At 41.2% G+C, this 23,967-nt stretch overlaps 1 protein-coding gene and 1 long non-coding RNA gene across 2 annotated transcripts in view; one reads left to right on the plus strand and one right to left on the minus strand.

Moving 5' to 3' along the window:
* The window catches only part of LOC143782298 (uncharacterized), a 906,302-nt gene that overhangs the window by 843,778 nt on the left and 38,557 nt on the right, over window positions 1-23,967 (plus strand). The window lies entirely within an intron of this gene.
* LOC143782297 (polypeptide N-acetylgalactosaminyltransferase 12-like) overlaps window positions 1-23,967 on the minus strand; it is a 75,734-nt gene that overhangs the window by 9,258 nt on the left and 42,509 nt on the right. The window contains exons 2-9 of the mRNA XM_077269612.1: window positions 15,067-15,236; window positions 7,514-7,703; window positions 6,290-6,475; window positions 5,667-5,784; window positions 5,393-5,569; window positions 3,587-3,718; window positions 2,656-2,769; window positions 1,695-1,850 (exon numbers count right to left, since the gene is read on the minus strand). Of these exons, the coding sequence (XP_077125727.1) occupies window positions 1,695-1,850; window positions 2,656-2,769; window positions 3,587-3,718; window positions 5,393-5,569; window positions 5,667-5,784; window positions 6,290-6,475; window positions 7,514-7,703; window positions 15,067-15,236 (1,243 nt within the window). The remainder of the gene's footprint in view (window positions 1-1,694; window positions 1,851-2,655; window positions 2,770-3,586; window positions 3,719-5,392; window positions 5,570-5,666; window positions 5,785-6,289; window positions 6,476-7,513; window positions 7,704-15,066; window positions 15,237-23,967) is intronic.

The following is a 23,967-nucleotide window of genomic DNA, read 5'->3' on the forward strand; positions in this document are numbered from 1 at the left end:
GTTATACTGTGTCCAGGTCCAGAGAAATGTTTCCCACAGGCGTGTCCATTTCATTCCTGATTGTGTGTCTGTGTAGATTCATCCTAGTCTGTAGTTTTTGCATGGTTTCCCCAATACAGATACCTCCAGGGAACCTCGTACGTTGTATCATGTACACCACGCTGGAGGATGTACAAGAAAAGGAACCCATGACTTTGTAGTCATGATTTGTGTTTGGTACACGGACTATATTTGTTGGTAATATGTGGGTGCATGTTTTGCATTTTTTATTGTTACAAGGGAATGTGCCAGTCACTGATGGTGATGAGAGGACACTTCTGACTAGGAGATTCCTTAAGTTAGGGGGCTGTTTATAGGAGAGAATATGTCTTTCAATTTGTGGTCTCTGTGGAATACGGGTTGGAGATCAGCACCAATTTTCCTTAGGATGCTCATGTGGGGGTTGTATGTGAGACATATTCCCAGAACTACCACTTATCTCCTATAAACAGCCCTCTAACTTAAGGTACCTTCACATTAAGCGACGCTGCAGCGATAGCGACAACGATGCCGATCGCTGCAGCGTCGCTGTTTGATCGCTGGAGAGCTGTCACACAGACCGCTCTCCAGCGACCAACGATGCCGAGGTCCCCGGGTAACCAGGGTAAACATCGGGTTACTAAGCGCAGGGCCGCGCTTAGTAACCCGATGTTTACCCTGGTTACCAGCGTAAAATGTAAAAAAAACCAAACAGTACATACTCACATTCGTGTCCCCCGGCGTCCGCTTCCTGCACTGACTGAGTGCCGGCCCTAACAGCAGAGCGGTGACGTCACCGCAGTGCTGTACTTTCACTTTCACTTTACAGCGCTCAGTCAGTGTGGGAAGCGGACGCCGGGGGACGCGAAGGTGAGTATGTACTGTTTGTTTTTTTTACATTTTACACTGGTAACCAGGGTAAACATCGGGTTACTAAGCGCGGCCCTGCGCTTAGTAACCCGATGTTTACCCTGGTTACCAGTGTAAAACATCGCTGGTATCGTTGCTTTTGGTATCAAACATGACGATACACGCCGGTCTGACGACCAAATAAAGTTCTGAACTTTGTTCAACGACCAGCGATATCACAGCAGGATCCTGATCGCTGCTGCGTGTCAAACTAAACGATATCGCTAGCCAGGACGCTGCAACGTCACGGATCGCTAGCGATATCGTTTAGTGTGAAGGTACCTTTAAGGAATCTCCTTGCCAGAAGTGTCTTCTCACCACCATCAGTGAATGGATTTATGAGTCAATACACGGATACAATTCACACCTCCACCTGACGGACTCCAGATAACTAGGAATTTTATTCCCACTGCCTCTCCATTTGTAAGAAAATGCCTAATTTGATTACCTTGGCTTAACTTTAGGAGGCATCACACTTCCCACCCCTGAACAAATGTCCTACTGTAGTATTCTTTAAATGTTGTGCTTTTTCCTTATTAATCTATTTGTAATCCTGCCTGAAGAAGGAGCGATTGTGCTCTGAAAGCTTGCAAACATATATTATTTTCTGGTTATCCAATAAAGGTATCACTCCCAGAATACTTTTGTCATCATTGGGCAGAAAAGTATTCACATCGATTTTTCTGGCTAACAAGGTACCACAATAATATTTGTTATTGTACATCTTTACCAACTCAGAATGGAAAATTGAACATGTTTAGTCATACCTCTCGGAAAATAAACTTCTGATTTTCAGGCACATTTTGCCCATTTTCCCGGCACAAGAACATTGTCAACTGGTCAGAACCTTGGTCTATAGCTATACAACCCTCGGGCTGTCGTGTGTTGTACCTGATCTCATTAAAGGACGAATATTCAAAGAACTGAAAAACACAAAGGGAACGTTAATGTATAATTTCCAGGTCAAGATACCAAATTATGTATCAATATTAAATCAGTATTACACAGATAAATATATCTTGTGTAAATCAGAGCTGTCAAACTGCATTCCTCGAGGGATGCAAACAGGTCATGTTTTCTGGATTTCCTTGTGTTGCACAGGTGATAATTTAATCACCTGCACAGCATGATTCCAGCACCTTGTGCAATGCTAAGGAAATCTTGAAAACACGCATGGTTTGAGGACCTCAAGGAATGCAGTTTGACACCCCTGGTGTAAATTACACACATAAATACAAGTTGAATTTATGTTGTCTAAGTTTAATATATAGATTTATCAGGTGTAACAGAAGGTTTTGGACTCTCTAAGACCCAATTCTCGACATTCACAACAAAAAATTGTAAATTCAAAAGCAAATATTACTTTTACGGCCAAACTTCCTGAACAATCTTCCCCAAGTTTGGCACATAGGTAAATCAGACACTTCAGAAGGTTTTAGACAGGGTCTGGGACCTTCCGTTCACTACATATTCGCAAAAAGATACATTATGAAAGCAAATATTAATGGACATCTCATTGGGACACCACTAGCGAGATGTAAAATTTATGTGGGTAACAACTTTGATTCATAAGAGCAGAAAGCAATTTCTTTTGCAATCAGTTACACAAAATAGCCCCATGTGAAGCCGAGTAACTCTGCTAGCATATAAACATATTATAAGTAAGTATTTACAAAGTGATCAGAATGTGTCGCCATGAATGTACAACTCTTGCATTTTTTCTCGTACCTGATTCTGCCCCATTCCATGGCAGGGGTACAGAATAATCTTTTGTCCGGTGACATCATTCTCATTTGGAGGATTATAATCAAAGCAGAGGTTGGCCATTCCCTTATTTCTAAGCTGTAGATCATAAATTAGAAAATATTATATGAGAGTTCAGTGCTTTACATACAACTTAAAAAAAAAAAAATGTTGTCCTTATTTTTCCCAATTTTTCAAACCCTCTGAAAATGTAAAAATCAAATCATTTTGTAGTGTAAAATGTGCATTTTCTTTCTCTAATGTAACCCTCTCGGTCTTATAGCCAAGATTTAAACCTCTGTAGCTTTAATAAACCTTAAAGAGCCCATATTATCGACAAATGGTTTATCACATTTAATAAGAAGTTAACGGTGTTCTGATGTAATCTAAATAGATGTTAACGTGTCGGCACAAAGTGTCAATCTGTAATGTAGGCCGCGTTACAATTACTTTTACAGTAGTGGCATACTCGGCATATGAACATACATGAAATGATCATGAAGTCGGAGAACAACTTTATCCGATAGAAGCCATACATGTGTGGCTTGTCGTCTCCTTTGATCATGAACAAGACTTGATCAGAACCATCGACCGATCAATTCAGCTATTAAAGGCACACCTCTAGTGTAGGCTTTAAGGGGGTACACAATATGTCTAGAATTGCAGTCTTTATTCCGATAAAGTACTTGGGAACTTCCATACTAAAGTACTGATATCAAAGCTAATTCCAGAAATATCAAATCCAACCCATCTAAAAAGCTGTCCTCCATCTACTACTCCATTATTCTTCACCATTACTCGGTTACTTCTCAAGCTTAGCGATAACCTTATTACTATGCATGTGGCATCCCATCACGCACCAATGGCCATCATGCCGTGAAGCCATTCTACAATGTCATTAGGATTATAATCCTACCATCCCAAAATAGCCTGGAGTGTCCTCAGGAACATGGAGCTCGGGGTAAACATTTTCCAAAAACCACTTGAAAGATTTACACTGCAGTTTGTTCCTCAGCTCTATTCTCTCTGTCACATCTCCATAAGGCTCCTGGGAAAATAAAGGAGGACATAATAAAAATGGATAAAAAGCACTTAAAGCAGATCGTTCAGATAATGGATGCCGAACTTCAGACTTTCTATTACATTGGTCTATCTGACTATTTAAAGGGGTTGTCCACTACTCTTCTGCATATGCCTATGTTTACCCCTAGTAATAACAACGCATATGCTCACCCTCACCTTCAGCACCGTTCCAGAAGGTCAGCACTTGTTCTACTTGACTTAGTTATGTCATGTGATTCCTGTGGCCACTCAGAGCAGGCTTAACTCTCCCCTACTTCGGACAATTCAAAACATCTGGAGGAAGTGTAAGCAGTGGCTGTCCTCTCACTTCCACCAGATGCCAATCACATCCGTAGGAGATTAAAGTGAAGCCAACGCTGATCAGCTGCAGGGATAGCGTGACAATGTCAAAAGAGCCCTGGGAGAGCAAGCGCTGACAATGCTGGAACTGCACCGGAAGTTAAGTATATGTGTTGTTATTTTACTAGGGGAAAACATACGGATTCAAAAGGGGTTGTCAGACAAGTGGACAATGCCTTTAAATACTAAAGGGTGGGCAATTTATTATTTTTGCACTTTCATAATTTCCTTCCCTTCTTCCAAGAGACATAAAACTTTTTTTTTCTACCCCCATAGCCACATGACGACTTGTTTTTTGCAGGATACGTTGTACTTTTGAATGATATTCATTGTACCATGGAAAACGGGAAAAAATCAAAGAGGTGAAATTGCAAAAAAACTGCAATTCTAAAATAGTTTTGGGGGTTTCGCTTTTATGGTATGCATTGTGCAGTAAAATAACCAGAAAATTAGGATAGTCTAGGTCAGCATATTTCCAGCAATACCAAACATGCAGCGTTGGTTTTTTTTAATTCGAAAATACAAAAGATTGTCTCATTTTGCAGTCGGTGTGAGGTCCTGCCTTTTTTTTTGTGCTTTACAGTTCTTTACAAAATGGGGGAGGGAGAGGGAGAGGGAGAGGGAGAAGGAGAGGGAGAGGGACCTTTATTTGAAAAGTGGGGCGATTTCTTTTCAGCATCTGACAACAAAATTGCCATGGTCTCAGGCGTTTGTTATATGTTGTCAGTGGTTTCAGCTATTACAAATCTAATGGCATGAGAATCTTTGGAGATGGTCTTATGGCTTAAAGGGAATCCATCACCAAGTATTTGCCAACCCATCTGATTGCAGCATGATGTAGAGACAGATCCTGATTTCGGGATGTTTCGCTCACTGGGCTGCTTGGTGCTGTTTTGATAAAAATCAGGTTTTTCTTCTGCAGATCTACCAGTTGTTCTCAGAATGCTGAGCTTTTTATAACCTCGCCCACACCACTGATTGGCAGATTTCTGTATACACTGTGCATAGGCAGAAAACTGCCATTCAGTGGTGTGGGCACAGTTATACAGAACTGATGACTTTGGAGGACTACGTTGCAGCAGGTTTACCAGTCCTCTAGTGATAACAGTGATGTTATCAAAACTACAGCAAGCAGCCCAAAAAGTGACACCACAGCAATCAGGGTCTCTGTCATTGCATTATGCTGCAAAACATATTAGGTGACAGATTTCCTTTAAACAAGATATAATATAATGTAATCAAGGTCCATATTAGTACGTTCTCCAATCATTTACCACTATCTATATGTCAGGCATCTTACCAGGCGAGCATGTGGATTTCGGTGGTAGTAGAGTTCTTTATATCCATCCATCCAAACTTCAGCTGCACGCACACTGTTGGCCAAAGCTTTACTACGAGAGTATGGGGCTTGTTTAGGAAAGACATGCCCCACGTGGGAACATGGGTGAACTTCAAGTGTCCCACCACACTGCCAGATCTACAAAAAACAAAAAAGATGGTAAAAGAAAAAAAATGTTTTCTTTTCAAATTTTATGACAGGGTCTTAAATTAAAGGAAAAATTTGTATTCCTTACTCTGAATGAAAATTCAAGATTTTCTCCTCCCCAGACTTCCATTCCAGTATCATAAGATCCTAGATATTCAAAATACTTCTTACTCACAGAGAACAACCCACCAGCCATAGTTGGGGAACTAAAAAAAAAGAAATATCACAGACATTATAGCAGCATATTATGCAAAAAGACAATGACTTGCTTTATAAATGAAATCTAACTGTAAAGAGACCGAATGCACAGATCAATATTCAATGTTACAGTGTAATACAGCACAAGGTGTATACACTGTACACATTATATACACACACAGACACATTATACACACACATTATATACACACATATTATATACATACTCACACATTATACACACACATTATATACACACATATTATATACATACTCACACATTATACACACACATTATATACATAAACACAGACACACATATACACACACATTATATACACACGCACATATATTATATACACACATTATATACACACACAATATAGGCAAACTAGAAAACATTACCAAAATGCTGCTACTTGATCAATTTTTACTATAACAAAGTAATGACGATGGATAGATGGAGCAACACGTTTCAGCATCTACATTACAGGATAGCTCTAGTGTACCCACCTAATGACGTCAATGGCAGACCGTCTGCGCTTCTGCTCTCGCTCTGGGACTACATGCCAAGTAAAGACAAGTCTCCAATCAAGTCCCCCAATCTGAGGCTCTCCAGAATTGCCCAGATACTGGAAGGTATTCCAGTCAATCACATCAATTACAGGACAAACAACCGCAGTTTCCTTTTCCCTGATCCTGGGATACAGTATAGATACAGAGTCACAACCAGAATTCATTGGGCAGATTTACTAAGCTAAACGCTGAAGTATTCACAAGCATAAACTATTGATGACTGGGTATTCATTTGAATAGGTTCTGATTTGCAGTACATCAGAGCCGCCACTACACATTAAATGGCGCTGTGCTGTGCTTGAGCGCTGCCTGACAACCCCTTACAGAAGCCCACCCATGAAGAGGAGGGCTTATTTAAATTTACACTTAAAGCTGGTATACATGCTTTGCACCATATTTAGTGCGCATGCACTGGGGATCTTTGCCCTTTCACAGCGCATGCGCATTACAGAGACGTGCGCCTGAGCAGGAGAGCGATGGAGGACAGTGTGTGGATGGCCTAGGAAGCGTCATCCATACAAAGCAAGAAGAGGGATGGAGATCACAAGAAGAGAAAGGCCCCGGATCAAGACCAGCAATGCCCATTGGACCAAATCACGCCATAAGCAAGTATAATAATAATAATAATAATAAAAGCTATTTTTTGTGTAATGCATAGCGCGCTGGGGATTTATATGTAGAGCATTCAAGAATGCGGTATATAAGGGTGTACATGTGCTGGTCTTAATTTATATGGGAAAAAGCTGGGGGAAGCTTCCCTTGAAAGCTTTGGATACTAATGCAAGTTTGATGTAATCATCTTCAATGGTTAAAATTGCGAAGTGCTAGTTAAAAAACAAATCAAAGGAACTTTATAATTTATTACAAACTCTCTTTGTTATGAAGAACAGCAGGATTTTTAATTTTCTTATTTACAGTTTGGGGACATTGAAGTTAGGCCAAACTGTAAATCAGTAGCTCATTACTCCCGGGAGCCTGGGGATCGGTGCACTGCAGAAAGCCCTTTCATATGGGATATTGTTACATAATTCTTGTAAACCATTCTCCTACTCATATCTATACCCTAAATAATGCTACTTCTCTTTGACATCTAGGTCATTAGAAATACTAATCGAGGAAGTAACATTTGCAAGTTTTAGCACATTCCAGTTGTGAACTTACCTCTCCATTAATGGTTCCAACCAGCCATCATGGCACTCACAATGGCAATCAAGAAAGGTCAGAACTTCTCCTGTTGCTTTGGTAGCTCCAAGGAGTCGTGCCCGTACCAGTCCTTCCCTCTTGTTGGCACGGATTAGTCGCACCTTCTTCAACCCTGAGATATGCCTTTCTAACTGCTCCTTAAGATGATCTAGAAGCATGTTCAATGTATTATTAGTTTTGATAATGAAAAATAAATGTTACTTTTTACCAGTGTTTCATGATATTTGCATCCACAGACACATTTTTACCGTGTCACTGAATATTAGAAAGTACAGTAGTACAATGCTAGTCAAGTTAAAGATCCTCTCCTCCTTTGGCATCAAAGACCTCGCCCTATCCTGGATCTCCTACCTTTCCAACCGCACATTCAGCGTCTCCCACTCCCACACTACCTCCTCATCCCACCCTCTCTCTGTTGGAGTCCCCCAAGGCTCTGTTCTAGGACCCCTACTCTTCTCAATCTATACACTTGGCTTGGGACAACTCAAAGTCCCATGGATTCCAGTACCACCTCTATGCTGATGACACTCAGATCTACCTCTCTGGCCCAGACGCCACCGCTCTGCTGTCCAGAATCCCAGAGTGCCTATCAGCCATATCCTCCTTCTTCTCCTCTCGCTTCCTCAAACTCAATGTGGACAAATCTGAACTCATCATCTTTCCTCCATCCCACAGATCTTCCTTACCTGACCTATCTATCGCAATCAACGACATCATGCTTTCCCCCTTACCCGAAGTCCGCTGCCTCGGAGTAACCTTCGACTCTGCCCTGTCCTTCAAACCGCACATCCAAGCTCTTTCCACCTCCTGTCGCCTCCAGCTCAAAAATATCTCCAGAATCCGTCCTTTCCTCAACCCTCAATCTACTAAAATGCTTGTGCATGCCCTCATCATCTCCCGCCTTGACTACTGCAACATCCTTTTCTGTGGCCTCCCTGCTAACACCCTTGCACCTCTCCAGTCCATCCTTAACTCTGCTGCCCGACTAATCCATCTCTCTCCTCGCTACTCCTCCGCTTCCCCCCTCTGCAAATCTCTTCACTGGCTCCCATTCCCTCAGCATATCCAGTTCAAATTACTAATACTGACCTACAAAGCCATCCATAACCTGTCTCCTCCATATATCTCTGAACTAATCTCCCGATATCTTCCCTCATGTAATCTCCGGTCCTCTCAAGACCTCCTTCTCTCCTCCACACTTATTCGCTCCTCATCCAATCGCCTCCAAGACTTCTCCCGAATATCCCCCATCCTCTGGAATTCTGTGCCCCAACACGTCCGACTATCAACCACAGTCGGATCCTTCAGACAGAACCTGAAAACTCATCTCTTCAGGAAAGCCTACAGCCTGCACTGAGTTCGCTGCCTCCTCATCACTACCGAAGCTACCGCCTCACCAACACCGGAGCTCCCGCAGCCCCCAACCTACAGTCTCCTTCCCCATAACCCTGTAGAATGTAAGCCCGCAAGGGCAGGGTCCTCGCCCCTCTGTATCAGTCTGTCATTGTTAGTCTGTCTACTGTAAGTGATATCTGTAATCTGTATGTAACCCCTTCTCATGTACAGCACCATGGAATCAATGGTGCTATATAAATAAATAATAATAATAATAATAATTTGCAACTAATGATCTCAACGGTGTCAGTCTGAGTCAGTACCAGAGAGGGTAACTGCCATGCTTACACCTTGGTTACTTATTATAACGTACTATGGATTCATTTTCTGAAGAATATAAGATGAAAACTGATAATAGGAAATTCTCATTTAGGCTGAGAAATGGAGAAATTTATCATGATAGATTAAAAGGGAATCTGTCACCAGGTTTATGCTAGTCAATCTGAGAACAACATACAACAGGGACAGAGACCCTGATTCTAGAGCTGTGTCAGAGGGTTTCTTGCTATACTTTTAATAAAATCATTATTTTATCTGCTGCAGCTCTTCTAGGTTTCTCAACGATGAGATCTGTCTAACCGTAACATCACCACTGAGTTACAGTTTTTGCCTGCACTATAGGAGCACAGGCAGAAAGCTGCCAATCAATGGTGGTGAAGAGGGGAGAGCCAGAGCTCAAGAATACTGAGGAGCACATTACTGAAAAGACTAGAAGAGCTGCAGCATATAAACACTTCTCCCAGATGTAGCAGCATAAACCTAGTGACAATTTGGCAGCATGTACAACAGCTAAAAAAAAATATGGTTAAAAAAAAAGTGAAGCTTATCTTATTCAATCTTATAAAAGAGGTACTTTAGTACAAGAAATGCGACAACAAAAACTAAATTACGGTATGTCTATGACAACAGAAAGGTGCCAGAACACACAGTGCACCTCAGCTTGCTGCTTTTCATGCTGGGATTAGTTAGACTTCACCTCATTCTCCCACTGCCTCGTGGTTCAGTTCTGATATTCACAGGCCCAAGTAACATAACTGGACCATGGAGCAATGTTCCCTCTAGGTCTGCACAGTTACTGAGCAGAGAAGTTTAGGGAGTTGGGCCTTGTTCCGTCAAAGGTGGGTGCAGGTTTGTGGCCAACAACAATTAAACCACGACAAATGCTCTGTGTTACATGCCGATTGTGCCATGAATTTCACTTTACTGCATTACAAAACATTTTAAATGGAATGAAATATGCTTTCAAAATTTGCACACGAACATTCTGCAGGTTTAAATATTCACAGTTTTCTAATTTTTGTGCAGATTTTTTCCATTACATGAAGACATAGTTTTAAAGGGAATCAGCAAGGAGGTTTTGGTTATGTAATCTGAGAACACCATAATGTAGACAGAGACCCTGATTACTGTGATGTGTCACTCACTGGGCTGTGTTTTGCTGTTTCAATACAATCAGTGTTTTATAAGCAGAATATTATCAATACAGGACAATTGGCCTCCTGCCTACTAGTCCATCCACACCACTCCCAGCACTGATTAACAGCTTTTTTTTCACTATACAGTATACACAGAAAGCTGTGGTGTGGGGGAGGGGGGTTACACATAGCTAAACATCTGAGCTCTGCTAGATCTGCAGTAGAGAAAACGGTGGCTTTATCATAACTGCTGCACCCAGTAAACTAAGTGATATATCACTGGACACAGTGTCTGCTGCTGTCAGATTACATAGCAAATCCTTGAACCCAGTGCGTGTGATTACTGGGAGCAGTTTCTGTGCTATGACCGAGACTGGACTGAGATTAGACATGCTCCTCTCTGGGCCCCTGTACCACAATAGTGTGCTGTCCATTTCACCCCTACAGTGCTTTTTATCCCCTTTCTTTCTGTCACATGATCTCCTTCCATTCTCCATGGTCCCTCCTTAACACCTCCCCCCATTAACAGCTCATTAATGCAGGCACTAGCAAGGAATCATGGTCAGATCGAGTCCATCCCCTCTATTTTTTTGCTGATGTAGGGGTAATAAGTAAAAGAATGTAAATTAAATACGGGTCTGTTTTTAAAATGTGTTTGTTAACAACTGCAAAAGTTCACTAACAGATTTTAAATTGTGTACCCCTCTGTATAATTCATGGCTCACAGAGCCAAAAAACAGCAAGACATTTGAATTAGGTCCTCCTTTTTTCTGCCTCCAGTGCAAATGCTGATTGTTCATTGCATCCAATAAATTAACTGAGAGATTGTTGTGGAATATCTTAATTAGTCCCTAGAGTGCTGTTGTTTAAGGGACAAAGGGAAAGAAAAGTTAGAGGTATCACTGACAGAACAGAAAGTCTGCAATGTAAAGAAAATTCTCAGGGGAGAGCTCATTTACGTGTATAAATATATATGTGGTCAATACAAGGAACTGGCACATGGACTTACTCCTTCCAAAGACCATACTGAGAACCAGGGGGCACTCACTACAGGTGGAGGAAAGGCGATTCCTGAAGCTAAAAAGGAAAGGGTTCTTTACAGTTAGAGCAGACTGTGAAATGTCCTACCACAAGAGGTAGTAATGGCAGACACTATAACAGCTTTTAAAAAAGGGCTGGATGATTTCCTCTATACACATAACATTGTGGGTTATATGTACGTTTGGAGTGGAGAAAGGTTGCACTTGATGGATCTAAGCTTTTTTCAAGCTATGTAACTGTTACAGCGGTGGAGGACCAGGACTGTGCAGAACTCGGACTTAAACTGACGATGTCACTGTCAGAGGTAACATTACCGTGATGTGACCAAGACAAGCGATGTGCCATATATTCAAAAATTACGTCCTCACTAATATGTTTACTGGATGCAAAAGAGGACAATTGTGACCCAAGTTTGGTAGTACTGCTGTCCAGATGACTGGTTCCAGTGGTGTAAGCCGCAGCTCCCACATGTTTATTCAAAGATGTCATGGTTCTTTTTATATTCCACAAAACGAATGAGATTAATGTACATATTAGCCAGAACACGGCCAGTCCCAGCAGCAGGCTTGTAACAATCGGCTAGCGGGGCTCAGTATTACAGCACAATAGATAAACAGAATCTTTCACAAATAAAGTATACAAATATGGAACGCACTAGCTAGATCAGTGAAACAGCAAAAGATACATGGAATAAAGTGTGTGCACAGATAGATATGAGATCTCCTTTGTATGTCCTCCAAACTATCTGCTTTCCTCCCACATGTCCCTGCACTTACATGGAATAAAGTATCTTTTGTTGCTTCAAAAAAAGTTTATGGTGAGTGCTGAATTTATCTGCTTTTCAGGTGATTTTTTTTTCTTTTATATTACTCCACCAATTTCCATTTATTCTTTTGCAAACATATTTTACGCACTAGAATTAACTTTTGTCTTTTAGCAAGAAATGCTAAGCATACGTCTGAAAGTCAAATGAAGCAATATGCAGTAGTATTAGTGCACTAGTAAAACAGATGTGCAAAAATAAATAGTTTGTGGCACTCACACATTATACGGTCAAGGCCAGCACTCTAGTCCTAAATTAATGGACAAGTGCACATATTTCATTTCAAATATACATACTAACAAAATACTACACATTGCGAGTAATACCTAAATTCCAATACTGCTACACCCATAAAAATGTGCAGTACTTAGTTAACAGTTTTTGATCAAAACCATAAAAGTAATCCTACTATGCTATGACAAGACAAGATGTTCCTAGTTATGATGGCACCTTGCCCACCTGACCCACCTTCTTTGCACCCAAAGACCAATGTGTATTACAGAAAAGCTAGGATCAGGCTTAGCTCTGATAAAATCCTTTCTGGGAAACCTAGAAATTATGCGCATATTCCTCACTGTAATGAGCGGTCCCACGTGACCGCTCACACAGGACAGGCAGCCGGCGCTGAGAGGAGAGAGGAGACATCGCGGGAGCTGGGTGAGTATTTCTTCTGCAAGGGGCCGGGCGGCGCACTGGGGATGGGAGGCGGGAGGTCCCAGTAACTTTATTTTTAACAAAAAAGAAAACAAAACTTGATCTTTCATCTCTTCTCTCCTGCGGGGAGAAGAGATGAATGCCGCCTTCAGCACCACACAGGGGGGACAGCGCTTACTGTAGCGCGGTCTCTCCTGCGGGCGGTACGTGCACACGGAGGAGAGTGCACACTGTTCTCCGTGTGCAGGACGTATTGCTGTACGTGCTGCCGGAGAAACACGGACATGTCTCCGTGTTTTGCACACGGACACACGGTCCGTGAAAACACGGAGACACGTGCATAGACTTATTCATTTGAATGGGTCTACGTGTGTCAGTGTCTCCGGTACGTGAGAAAACTGTCACTACACGTACCGGAGACACAGACGTGTGAAAGAGGCCTAATAGATATGGTGTTCAGATTTTTTTTTCTTCTTTAAGAAATATTGTGTTGGCTTGCTGCTGCAAGAAAAAAAGTGTGTAATTTAAATGCAGCAAGAGGGGCTATAATAGTGTTAAAAAATATATACACTGGCACTATAACCACAATTGTACGCTGCACAAGTGCTGCCAATATCACAAACGGATTATGTGCCCAATCCGATAATAGGAGAAACCAGTATAAAAAACAGTCAAAGATATGGCGCTACAAGTGGCTATGAACTGACCGTATCAGCGGTCCGGTTAAAAATATGTGTAGAAATATATGTATGTAACTCCCTTACAGGCGTGTATCACCTATTACTGGCTGCGTCAGCCCGGCCTCGGTACTAGCGCAGTATTAAAACAATAGCTGATACTAATAGCATAAAATCACCTACTATATGTAGAGCCTTGACCGGCTAGGCTGCTTGCTTTAAGATTTAGGTGTCCGGTACTCACGCATAGATGTGCGTTCCGATTCGAGGCAATTCCCGTCCACACGGGAGGTAGGTGTACAGATGTCAACGTTAGCCGAGGTCAGTGGCTACGGGTGCTAACGGTGAAGATCGCAAGTGCTACGTGTAGTGCCAGAGACGTCCCGGCCGGTGGCGTCCCTGGATACACGTGGAAAAAAGGCCGGCACTGCAGAACAGTGAGTGATGTCACTGGCCTATGGAGGCTTGTTTGGGCCAGCCTCCATAGGCCAGTGACATCACTGGTTCGAATATGACCCCAAGACAGCGGGCATGCTGCTTGGGAGTTATGGTTGAACCCTCCAGGGTAATTTCGATGTTGGGTAGAGTGAGGTTAGTAGAAGGGAGAAACACAAGAAGTTCCGTTTTGGAGAGATTTAGTTTCAGGTAGAGGGAGGACATGATGTTAGAGACAGCAGACAGACAATCCTTGGTATTTTGAATTAGGGTAGGGGTGATGACAAGGGAAGAAGTGTATAATTGGGTGTCATCAGCATAGAGATGATACTGGAACCCAAATCTGCTGATTGTTTGTCCAATAGGGGCCGTGTAAAGAGAGAAGAGGAGGGGGCCTAGGACTGAGCCTTGCGGAACCCCGATAGTAAGGGGACGAGGAGAGGAAGAGGAGCCAGCAAAAGATACAGTGAAGGAGCGGTCAGATAGGTAGGAGGAGTATGTGGTATTATTCGGTCGCTATGTGGTGGTAATATGTGGTTCAGTCATGGTGTGGCAGTATTTGTTCCTTGTATGTGGTATTATTTAGTCACTGTGATGGTAATATGTGATCTGGTCATGGTGTGGTGGTATTTGTCCCTTGTATGTGATATTATTGGTCATTTTAAAATTGAAAAATAAATAAAAATATACTTAAAATTGTATTGGATATTTTAACAAATGTTTAATAAGTTACAGTAGAGTAGAGCCCGGCCAGAAGAGTCTACCTTGTCGTTGTGGCAAATTAAGAAATCTTTTGGCCAAAACAAAAGCTGCTGGCTATGTTTGTGATGGGAACTGTTAATGTGTGAAGGGGAGGACATGGTGCAGAAGTGGAGTTTTTCCAAGAGAGGGTGGAGGGACTGTGGAAGATTCGAGGGGTGGAGGCGGTGCTAGGGTGGAGCCTGGACTGAGTTTAAAGGGGGCTCTGAAAATGTTGCCAGTATGGGGCCCCAAAATTCCTAGTGGCAGCCCTGGGTATATTTCTTTTTGAGTTTAGAGAAATGTATCGAACATGTAATACTTATTACTTACCTTTGTCACTGTAATCATCAACAAGAATAATTTCCTCAAGGAGGATGTCTGGTGTAGTTTCCAGGACACTGTACACTGTCCGTAGAAGTGTTGACCAAGCCTCATTGTAAAAAGCAATGACAACAGATGTCCTGGGTAACCTATAGTAGTCATATTTCACAGTTCCACACCTGTAAGCAGAAAATGTAACATCAGAATACACTGGGGGGAAAATGGACAAGTTTACATGTGGATTTTACTGATTTAAAGAAGTAGTTATGAGAGGTACATAATAGTTAATTAGTTACAGCAGGGATTTTTATTTTGTTTCTTGTAGGTTTTATATGCTTTTTGGCCAATGTGAACATGAGTTTATGTGCTGCATGTATACCAACTTAATCCAAGCTCCAACTTTTGTGTTTTTTTTTCTTTGTATTTTTGCATTCTGTGCAAGCTGGGGTGTGGCCTTCCTCTCCGGTGCTGGAAATTATACTTAAAGGCTTCCCCAGACTGGTATCCATAGATTGGGACCTGGTCCTTTTGTCTGCCCTTATTCACACACTGAGGTCAAGTCTGACACATGGTAAGGTTTTTAACAGACAGCATGGGACCGTCCCCCGATCAGGGCACCTTGACGATGGTGGGATGGCTTTTATGCCATTTTTTATCAAAAAACAGTATTACTAAGAACCCTGGGTTATTTGGATGCACTTTTGCTTTTTACTTAGTTACAGCAGGTTTTTTTGTTTATTTTGTTTCTTGTACGTTTTATATGTTTTATTGCCAATGTGAACTTGCGTTTATGTGCTGCAGGTATACCAACTTAATCCAAGCTCAAATTTTGTGTTTTTTTATAAAAGTCTTTTGATCTAATGATATTGTTGTTTTTCCACAAGATAAGTCATCAATATCGAGATCGGTGGGAGTGCCAAGTGTTGGACCAGATGTGATAAGCTCCTTTTATTACATTGGCAAAATATAAAATAAGATCTGTGCTAAATGTACTAAACACCTGCAAATCAGACACAAAATAAAAACAAACATTAATATAGGAGTAAAGGTGGCACACACCTTAAAAATTGTTGTCCACCCATTTCTCCTGATCCCCCACCTAATCCCCCCATATTATCACTGCTCAGCATGCAGGTTTTCAATAGGCTCAATAAGTTCCTGCCAGGCATCGCTTATGGTACCTTATTGCATGTTGGAACACAGAATCAGGCATACTGACAATAAGTGTTTCTTGTCACAAATTATAATTATCAAACATGTGGAACATAAGTCAGTCTGAGAACATCACGGCAATTTAGTGTACAGGCAAATGGGACTCCAGAAGGGAGGAATGGTGGAAGCCGCAGCTTTCAATAAGGAAAGCGCCAGGTATCTGTACCATCCTCTTGTTTGTTATGGTCAGATTTTTCTGTTGGACTTGAGGGCTGCATTACATGAAATAGCCCAGCAGGATGTCATCCACAAACTACTTACGGTATATGAGCATGTAGCTCTTTTAAGGACAAGTCCAGCAACACCTTTTTATGGCAGATCCACTCCTCAGATAAATTCGAGTTTGACTTGATATGCATATGAGGCTGAAGGGCTACTGGAGATCTGAAGCCTCTGTCACTCGAGCTCTATTTCTGCTTGGTGTCGTCTCCTTGTACTTGTTGAAAAACTGTAGGGTAACAAGAATGTTTGGTGATACCCTTTTGGGTGCAAAGGAAAGTAAAAGGAAGGTGAGCAGGTTGTATGCAGGCACAACTAAAAACACCAGAGAATACCATCAGCTGCCTTGTGGCTGGGGGATGTTCTCCTCCAGGATAGTTGACTGATTTGGACGATAAAACAATATTAGGATTCTTCATTACACTACAGCAGCCTAATATTTTGTTGTCTAAATTGGTCTCTTCCTACTTGACGGCCTATATACTGTGTAACGTCATGCAAAGGTGTCATCTGCTAAGCAGGAGGCAGTGGCGCTGGGCGGTGAATAGAGCTGGAGTGACAGAAACTTCAGATCTACAGCCTCATTTATATCTATTCAAATGACGAATGCCTAGTAAGATAGGAATGGACTGGCCATGTAAAAGGTATTGCTCAACTTGTCTTTGAAAGAGCTACATGTGCATCTAAATAGTTTGGGAAATGAAATACAGAAAAAAACCTGAAACAAACGCATCCACACACCGAGTCTATGTGCTAGAACTGTAATATAGGACATCTTTGTATCTCAAATAACAAGGATGCTTTTTACTGAACCTTGGCACTATTTAACACAATGAGCAGGAAACCCAATCCCACCTGCGTCATACTATACATTACTCTCCTGGCCCGAGCAGCTTGCACATTATTACAGTCATTCAACTACACCTTGGAAAATAGTGTATTCCTATTTCTTTGGATAACCGCTTAAAAGAGTGACTACACTTTTATTTTTTTATTTTTATGAACTTATACTTTTGATTTTATGAAAAAAATAAGAGAAGATAAGACAATGTAGAATACTCATACAGGAAATTGCACGATTGTCCACTTTTTAGTTACTGATCTTTCAGTCTTAAAAACCTTTTAAGGCTGGTTTCACTCTTGCGTTTTGATCTATAGCGTTTGTACAGAAAAAAACGCATGCGTTTTTTTCCCCTATGTTTAACATTACATGCGTTCTGTCGCAGAAATGCAACATGTAGTAATTTCTAGAGGCGTTTTTTTGCCGCAAAAAAATGCATGCTTTTTTTGCAGCCAAAAAACGTATTGTTGTCTATGTAAACGCATGCGTTTTTATAGAAAAAAACAAGAATATACCCTGATAAGCCACCCCCCACCATCAAGGTGATAAAGGGATCCTAACCCTAACCCTACCCCTAACAATATGACAGTGAATACTATACGAGTTAATATTTTTAGTACTCTATAGCAATACCGTATATCTTGGGGTGTCCACATTGAACAAAGCTTTTTATTAGAAGAATGTCCTGGTCACAAGGTCAACATCCCTATGGATCCCTAGGGTTAGGGTTTGGATCCCTTTAACACCTTGATGGTGGGGGGTGGCTTATCAGTGACCTGGTGACCAGGACATTCTTCTAAAAGCTACCCCTAACCCTAGGGATCCAAACCCTAACCCTACCCCTAACACTAACCCTACCCCTAACCCTAGGGATCCTAACCCTATCCCTAACCCAAACCCTAGGGATCCAAACCCTAACCCTACCCCTAACACTAACCCTAACCCTAGGGATCCTATCCCTAGCTATTTCTATTTATAGTGGGTTTTCTAGTTGATTTTGATGATTGGCAGCTGTCACACACTTCTCAGCATGCGTTTAAAAAAGGCAAACGCATGAAAAAACGCATGTAAACGCGTCAAAACGCCGCGTTTTTTTACCGCATGCAAAAATGCATGCGTCTAAAAAACGCAGCGTTTGCACGCGTTTACATGCGTTTTTTCACTACCTGCGTTTTTTTTTTTTAAACGCTGCGTTTTTAAATGCAAATGTGAAACCAGCCTTAAGGCTATGTGCAGACAACATCTTTTAAACTAAGGTGAATCCGCTGAGTTTTTTAAGAAAAAATGTGGTAGGAGAGGCTGTGGAGTTTTTTCTTGAAGCATCTTTTGTAAAAAAAAAAAAAAATTTGGACTTATTTCCTTTGTGTTTCTCCCATGGTTTTGGCCACCAGCGGTATTTTGGGGGTTTTCCCATTGTTTTGTGAGGCAATTTTAACTGCCGTTTTCCAGTCCTCTTTTTTTCACTCTACTGAATAATGAAGAAAACACTAGTGGATGTTTCAGCAAAAACTATGGCAAAATGCTCAAAAAGACAGCCAGGCGTCTTCCGGGCATCTTTTGAGATTTCCCACCTGCATTGTAAAGTATAGTTCATCTTCCAATCAATAAATGCCAGAAATATGGACACGTCACTCCTTTTAATTGCTTAGGTTGTTTGGTTTTTTTAAAGAACATATAAACAGCAAGTCATTTTTACATAGAAATGCCCATGTTCATTCTTTTGAGTGTTTTCTGATAGGTTTTTAAGGAGGAATCCTCCTGAAAAAGACATCAGGTGCACATACCCCAAATCTGTCTACAGATCTGTTTAGTGAGGGATCAGTTTACATCTATTCACTATAGAGGTCTGTGGAGAGGGGAGAGAGAAGCTTGTAAAAGAACTCAGCAAAGCAGACAAAGAAACTGCTGAGGCTTCTACTGACTTGAGCATGCAGAAGATACAAATGCAGGACCAGATTAGTCGTATAATAGCCATAATAGTGTTATTCCTCAAGTACAGACACATATTTATACTAACTATTTTATGAATGCTACAAATATGCTTAAAGCTGAAAGTTACATAAAAAAAGAAAGAATTAAACTCAATATACAGACCAGACATGTTTTCAGTTAATGTGCAGTATGCCTTTAAGGGCCCATTCAGTATTATTAATAATAATAATCTTTATATAGCACCAACATACAGTATTCCACAGCGCTTTACAGTTTAACAGTTCACACACAAGTCATAAGTAACAACGTTCAAAATAATACAATAATTAAAATAAGACAGCCCTGCTCGTGAGAGCTTACAATCTACAATGAGGTGGGGGAGATACAAAGCCCAGGGGCTTATTTACAATGAAGGTCCAGCCATCTTGAAGGAGTGGGGGATAGATAAAGGCTGCATGAGGTTGCCAACAGCCAGTATTTGTGGTGCTGTTGGGTGTGGTGGAGGGTTTATCTCAGATAGCGATTGGGCTACACACACACACACACATAAAAGGACCTTGATTGCAATGCGGGAGAAGTCTTGGAGCCGGGAGTGGGAGGTATTAGTGCAGAGGTTAGTCGAAAGCCGCGTAACGAGAGGGTAGGCCAATAAACAGAAATGAGAGAGGAGGATACACTGAAGGAGCAGTCTGAAAGATATGAAGAGAACCAGGAGAGGGCAGTGTCCTTTATGCCTATTGACTGGAGCATAGAAAGTAGGAGATGGTGGTCAACAGAGTTGAAAGCTGCAGAGAGGTCAAGAAGAATGAGCAGAGAGCGGTTACTGTTACGTTTTGCTGTCAGAAGGTCATTGGTCACTTTGATGAGTGCAGTTTCTGTCAAATGTAGGGGCGGAAGCCGAACTGTGAACGGTCTAGGAGGAAGTGGAGAGGTAACTGGTAGTATTGAACATTATAAAGAATCATCACATTTTTGGAAAGCAATCTGGTGTTACAATGGTGTTCTTCTTAAATCACTAATGCTAAATGGTATCACATACAGCTCTGGCAAAAATTAAGAGACCACCACATCAAAACCCTGTCATGCGCAGCCCAATCTCCAGACCTGAACCCCATTGAAAACCTCTGGAATGTAATCAAGAGGATGATGGATAGTCACAAGCCATCAAACAAAGAAGAACTGCTTACATTTTTGCGCCAGAAGCAGTGTGAAAGACTGGTGGCAAGCATGCCAAGACGCATGAAAGTTGTGATTAAAAATCATGGTTATTCCACAAAATATTGATTTCTGAACTCTTCCTGAGTTAAAACATTAGTATTGTTGTTTCTAAATGATTATGAACTTGTTTTCTTTGCATTATTTGAGGTCTGAAAGCACTGGGTTTTTTTTTTGGTTTTTTTTTAATTTTGAACATTTCTCCTTTTCAGAAAAAAAAATATTGCTTGGAAATTCAGAGACATGTTGTCAGAAGTTTGTAGACTAAAAGAACAATTTACATTTTACTCAAAAATATACCTATAAAGAGAAAAATCAGACAAACTGAACATTTTGCAGTGGTCTCTTAAATTTTTGCCAGAGCTGTAGACAGTGTTTTTTAAATTTTTCCTCAACTATCAAAAAAATGTCCCTAAAGCCACAAGTATTATCTGTTCTAAAGCAAAGTTTTCTACCTTTCCCAAAACAAGGATCTATTGTTACATTTTCTGCATATTTTAGCCATTTTTGTGGATTATAAAATTTCAAATATTGAAGCAACATTTACATTTTATCAATTCAGAATTATAACTTATGTGTAATTACAGTGCCTACAAGTAGTATTCAACCCCCTGCAGATTTAGCAGGTTTACACATTTGGAATTAACTTGGCATTGTGACATTTGGACTGTAGATCAGCCTGGAAGTGTGAAATGCACTGCAGCAAAAAAGAATGTTATTTCTTTGTTTATTTTTTTTTTAAATTGGGAAAAGTTTTTTCAGAGGGTCATTTATTATTCAACCCCTCAACCCCCCAGAATTCTGTTTGGTTCCCCTAAAGTATTAAGAAGTAGTTCAGGCACAAAGAACAATGAGCTTCACATGTTTGGATTAATTATCTCTTTTTCCAGCCTTTTCTGACTATTTAAGACCCTCCCCAAACTTGTGAACAGCACTCAAACATGGTCAACATGGGAAAGACAAAGGAGCATTCCAAGGCCATCAGAGACAAGATCGTGGAGGGTCACAAGGCTGGCAAGGGGTACAAAACCCTTTCCAAGGAGTTGGGAGCATCATCATCATCATCCGGAAGTGGAAGGCTTATGGAACTACTGTTAGCCTTCCACGGCCTGGACAGCCTTTGAAAGTTTCCTCCCGTGCCGAGGCCAGGCTTGTCCGAAGAGTCAAGGCTTACCCAAGGACAACAAGGATGGAGCTCCGGGAAGATCTCATGGCAGTGGGGACATTGGTTTCAGTCAATACCATAAGTAACGTACTCCACCGCAATGGTCTCCGTTCCAGACGAGCCCGTAAGGTACCTTTACTTTCAAAGCGTCATGTCAAGGCTCATCTACAGTTTGCTCATGATCACTTGGAGGACTCTGAGACTGACTGGTTCAAGGTTCTCTGGTCTGATGAGACCAAGATCGAGATCTTTGGTGCCAACCAGACACGTGACGTTTGGAGACTGGATGGCACTGCATACGACCCCAAGAATACCATCCCTACAGTCAAGCATGGTGGTGGCAGCATCATGCTGTAGGGCTGTTTCTCAGCCAAGGGGCCTGAAGATCTGCATGGAGGAGTGGGCCAAGATAACTCCAGAGACCTGTGCCGGCCTGATCAGGTCTTATAAAAGACGATTATTAGCTGTAATTGCAAACAAAGGTTATTCCACAAAATATTAAACCTAGGGGTTGAAGAACAATTGACCCACACTTTTATGTTTAAAATTTATAAAAATTTAACTGAGCAACAAAACTTTTTGGTTTGTAAGATTTATGCATCTGTTAATAAATCCTGCTCTTGTTTGAAGTTTGAAGGCTCTAACTTATCTGCATCTTATTAAACCTGACATCTGCAGGGGGTTGAATACTACTTGTAGGCACTGTAAATTGTGGACTGCACACATTAGAATTATCAAATGTGCTTTTAACAAAAAAAAAAATCTTTCATGAATTTTTCTGGACACAAAATTGTGCAATTTACAGAAAAACAGACTAACGTGCAATTGTAAGTTCTCTAAATTAGAACTCGGCAGATTTTCACTTTTCTGCACGTTCTCCTGACTCTTACCTTCACTATCAAAGCCTCTCAGACCCCCTTAAAACTGCTTCCTAGATCTCAAGATTCAGCATATTTCAACATCTGCAAGTCACTTGGACTGTGTTTCCTCCTTCCCTTCATTCCTATTGATATAGTTTTACTGTTTAATCTCTTTTTTTCACATTCGGGTGTGACACTGCCTGGTGCTGAAAGCATACTGGGACATATAGCATGTGGGGATAAATAATTTGATCTTGTGACCACCGCATAACTCATGGACGATTTTTAGCAGTTGGTATTACGCACAACCAAAAGAGCCTTGGTGGAAAAGGTCACTGCCATACTCCAGTCTGGGTCTTACTGACCTAATCAAACAAAGCTGGTCAAGCTCAAGTAGTAGTAGTAGTAGTAGTGTGCAGTAGCTGGAGAAAGAAAAGAGTTGTTGGATATTCTGTAAAGCAGCCTGAAAGGTTACTGTAATACCAAGTTGGTGAGACCGTTTAATTTACTTTGCCAAACCCAGAGTGAGGACTATTTTGTTATTCACTTACATTTAGGAGCTGTAAAGTTTTGGAGGATACTAAACTTTATTCCCTTTTGATGTAAAAACTCTGTGCTTATCCAAGAGGCTACCAGACAGCTGAAAACCCTACCTTTGGTGGAGAATGTGGGCACAGTCACAAAGAGCACAGGTGATTACAGTTTAAAGACTGAATGTCCCGGGTAAATGTACAGTTGTGCGCAAAAGTTTACATACCCCGGCAGAATTTTTGCTTTCTTGGCCATTTTTTTTAGAGAATATGAATGATAACGCCAAAACTTTTTCTCCACTCATGGTGAGTGGTTGGGTGAAGCCATTTATTGTCAAACTGCTGTGTTTTCTCTTTTTTCTCTTTCTCTTTTTAAATCATAGACAACCCAAAACATCCAAATGACCCTGATCAAAAGTTCACATACCCTGGTGATTTTGGCCTGATAACATGCACAGATGTTGACACAAATGGGTTTGTATGGCTAATAAAGGTAACATCCTCACCCGTGATCTGTTTGCTTGCAGTGTGTGTGCATAAAAGACGAGCGAGTTTCTAGGATTCAGACAGACTCTTGCATCTTTCATCCAGCCACTGATGTTTCTGGATTGTGACTCAACGGATGAAATAGCAAGTGATTTTAATGCAGTTCAAAATTAGTACAAACAATGCAGATGTTTCGGTCATATAACGACCTTCATTAGTGTACCGACTTCAATCAGGAGTAGTCTATTCAAAGTGTTCATAGAGTCCTATCAAACAGAACTGCCCAAAGAGAGAAAAGGGGATAGAAGTAGTAGATCAGGTGTTCACCATTGATAAAATGTTGCAGTTAATCTGAGTGTCATGTATAGGGAGGTCTCTCCTCAGACATGGTATTCACCACCTGACCAGTGAAATAGGCAGAGATTGGAGCTCTGTACCTTACTAGGGAAA

This window comes from Ranitomeya variabilis, chromosome 6, assembly GCF_051348905.1.
Source record: "Ranitomeya variabilis isolate aRanVar5 chromosome 6, aRanVar5.hap1, whole genome shotgun sequence".
Classification (NCBI taxonomy): Eukaryota; Metazoa; Chordata; class Amphibia; order Anura; family Dendrobatidae; genus Ranitomeya; species Ranitomeya variabilis.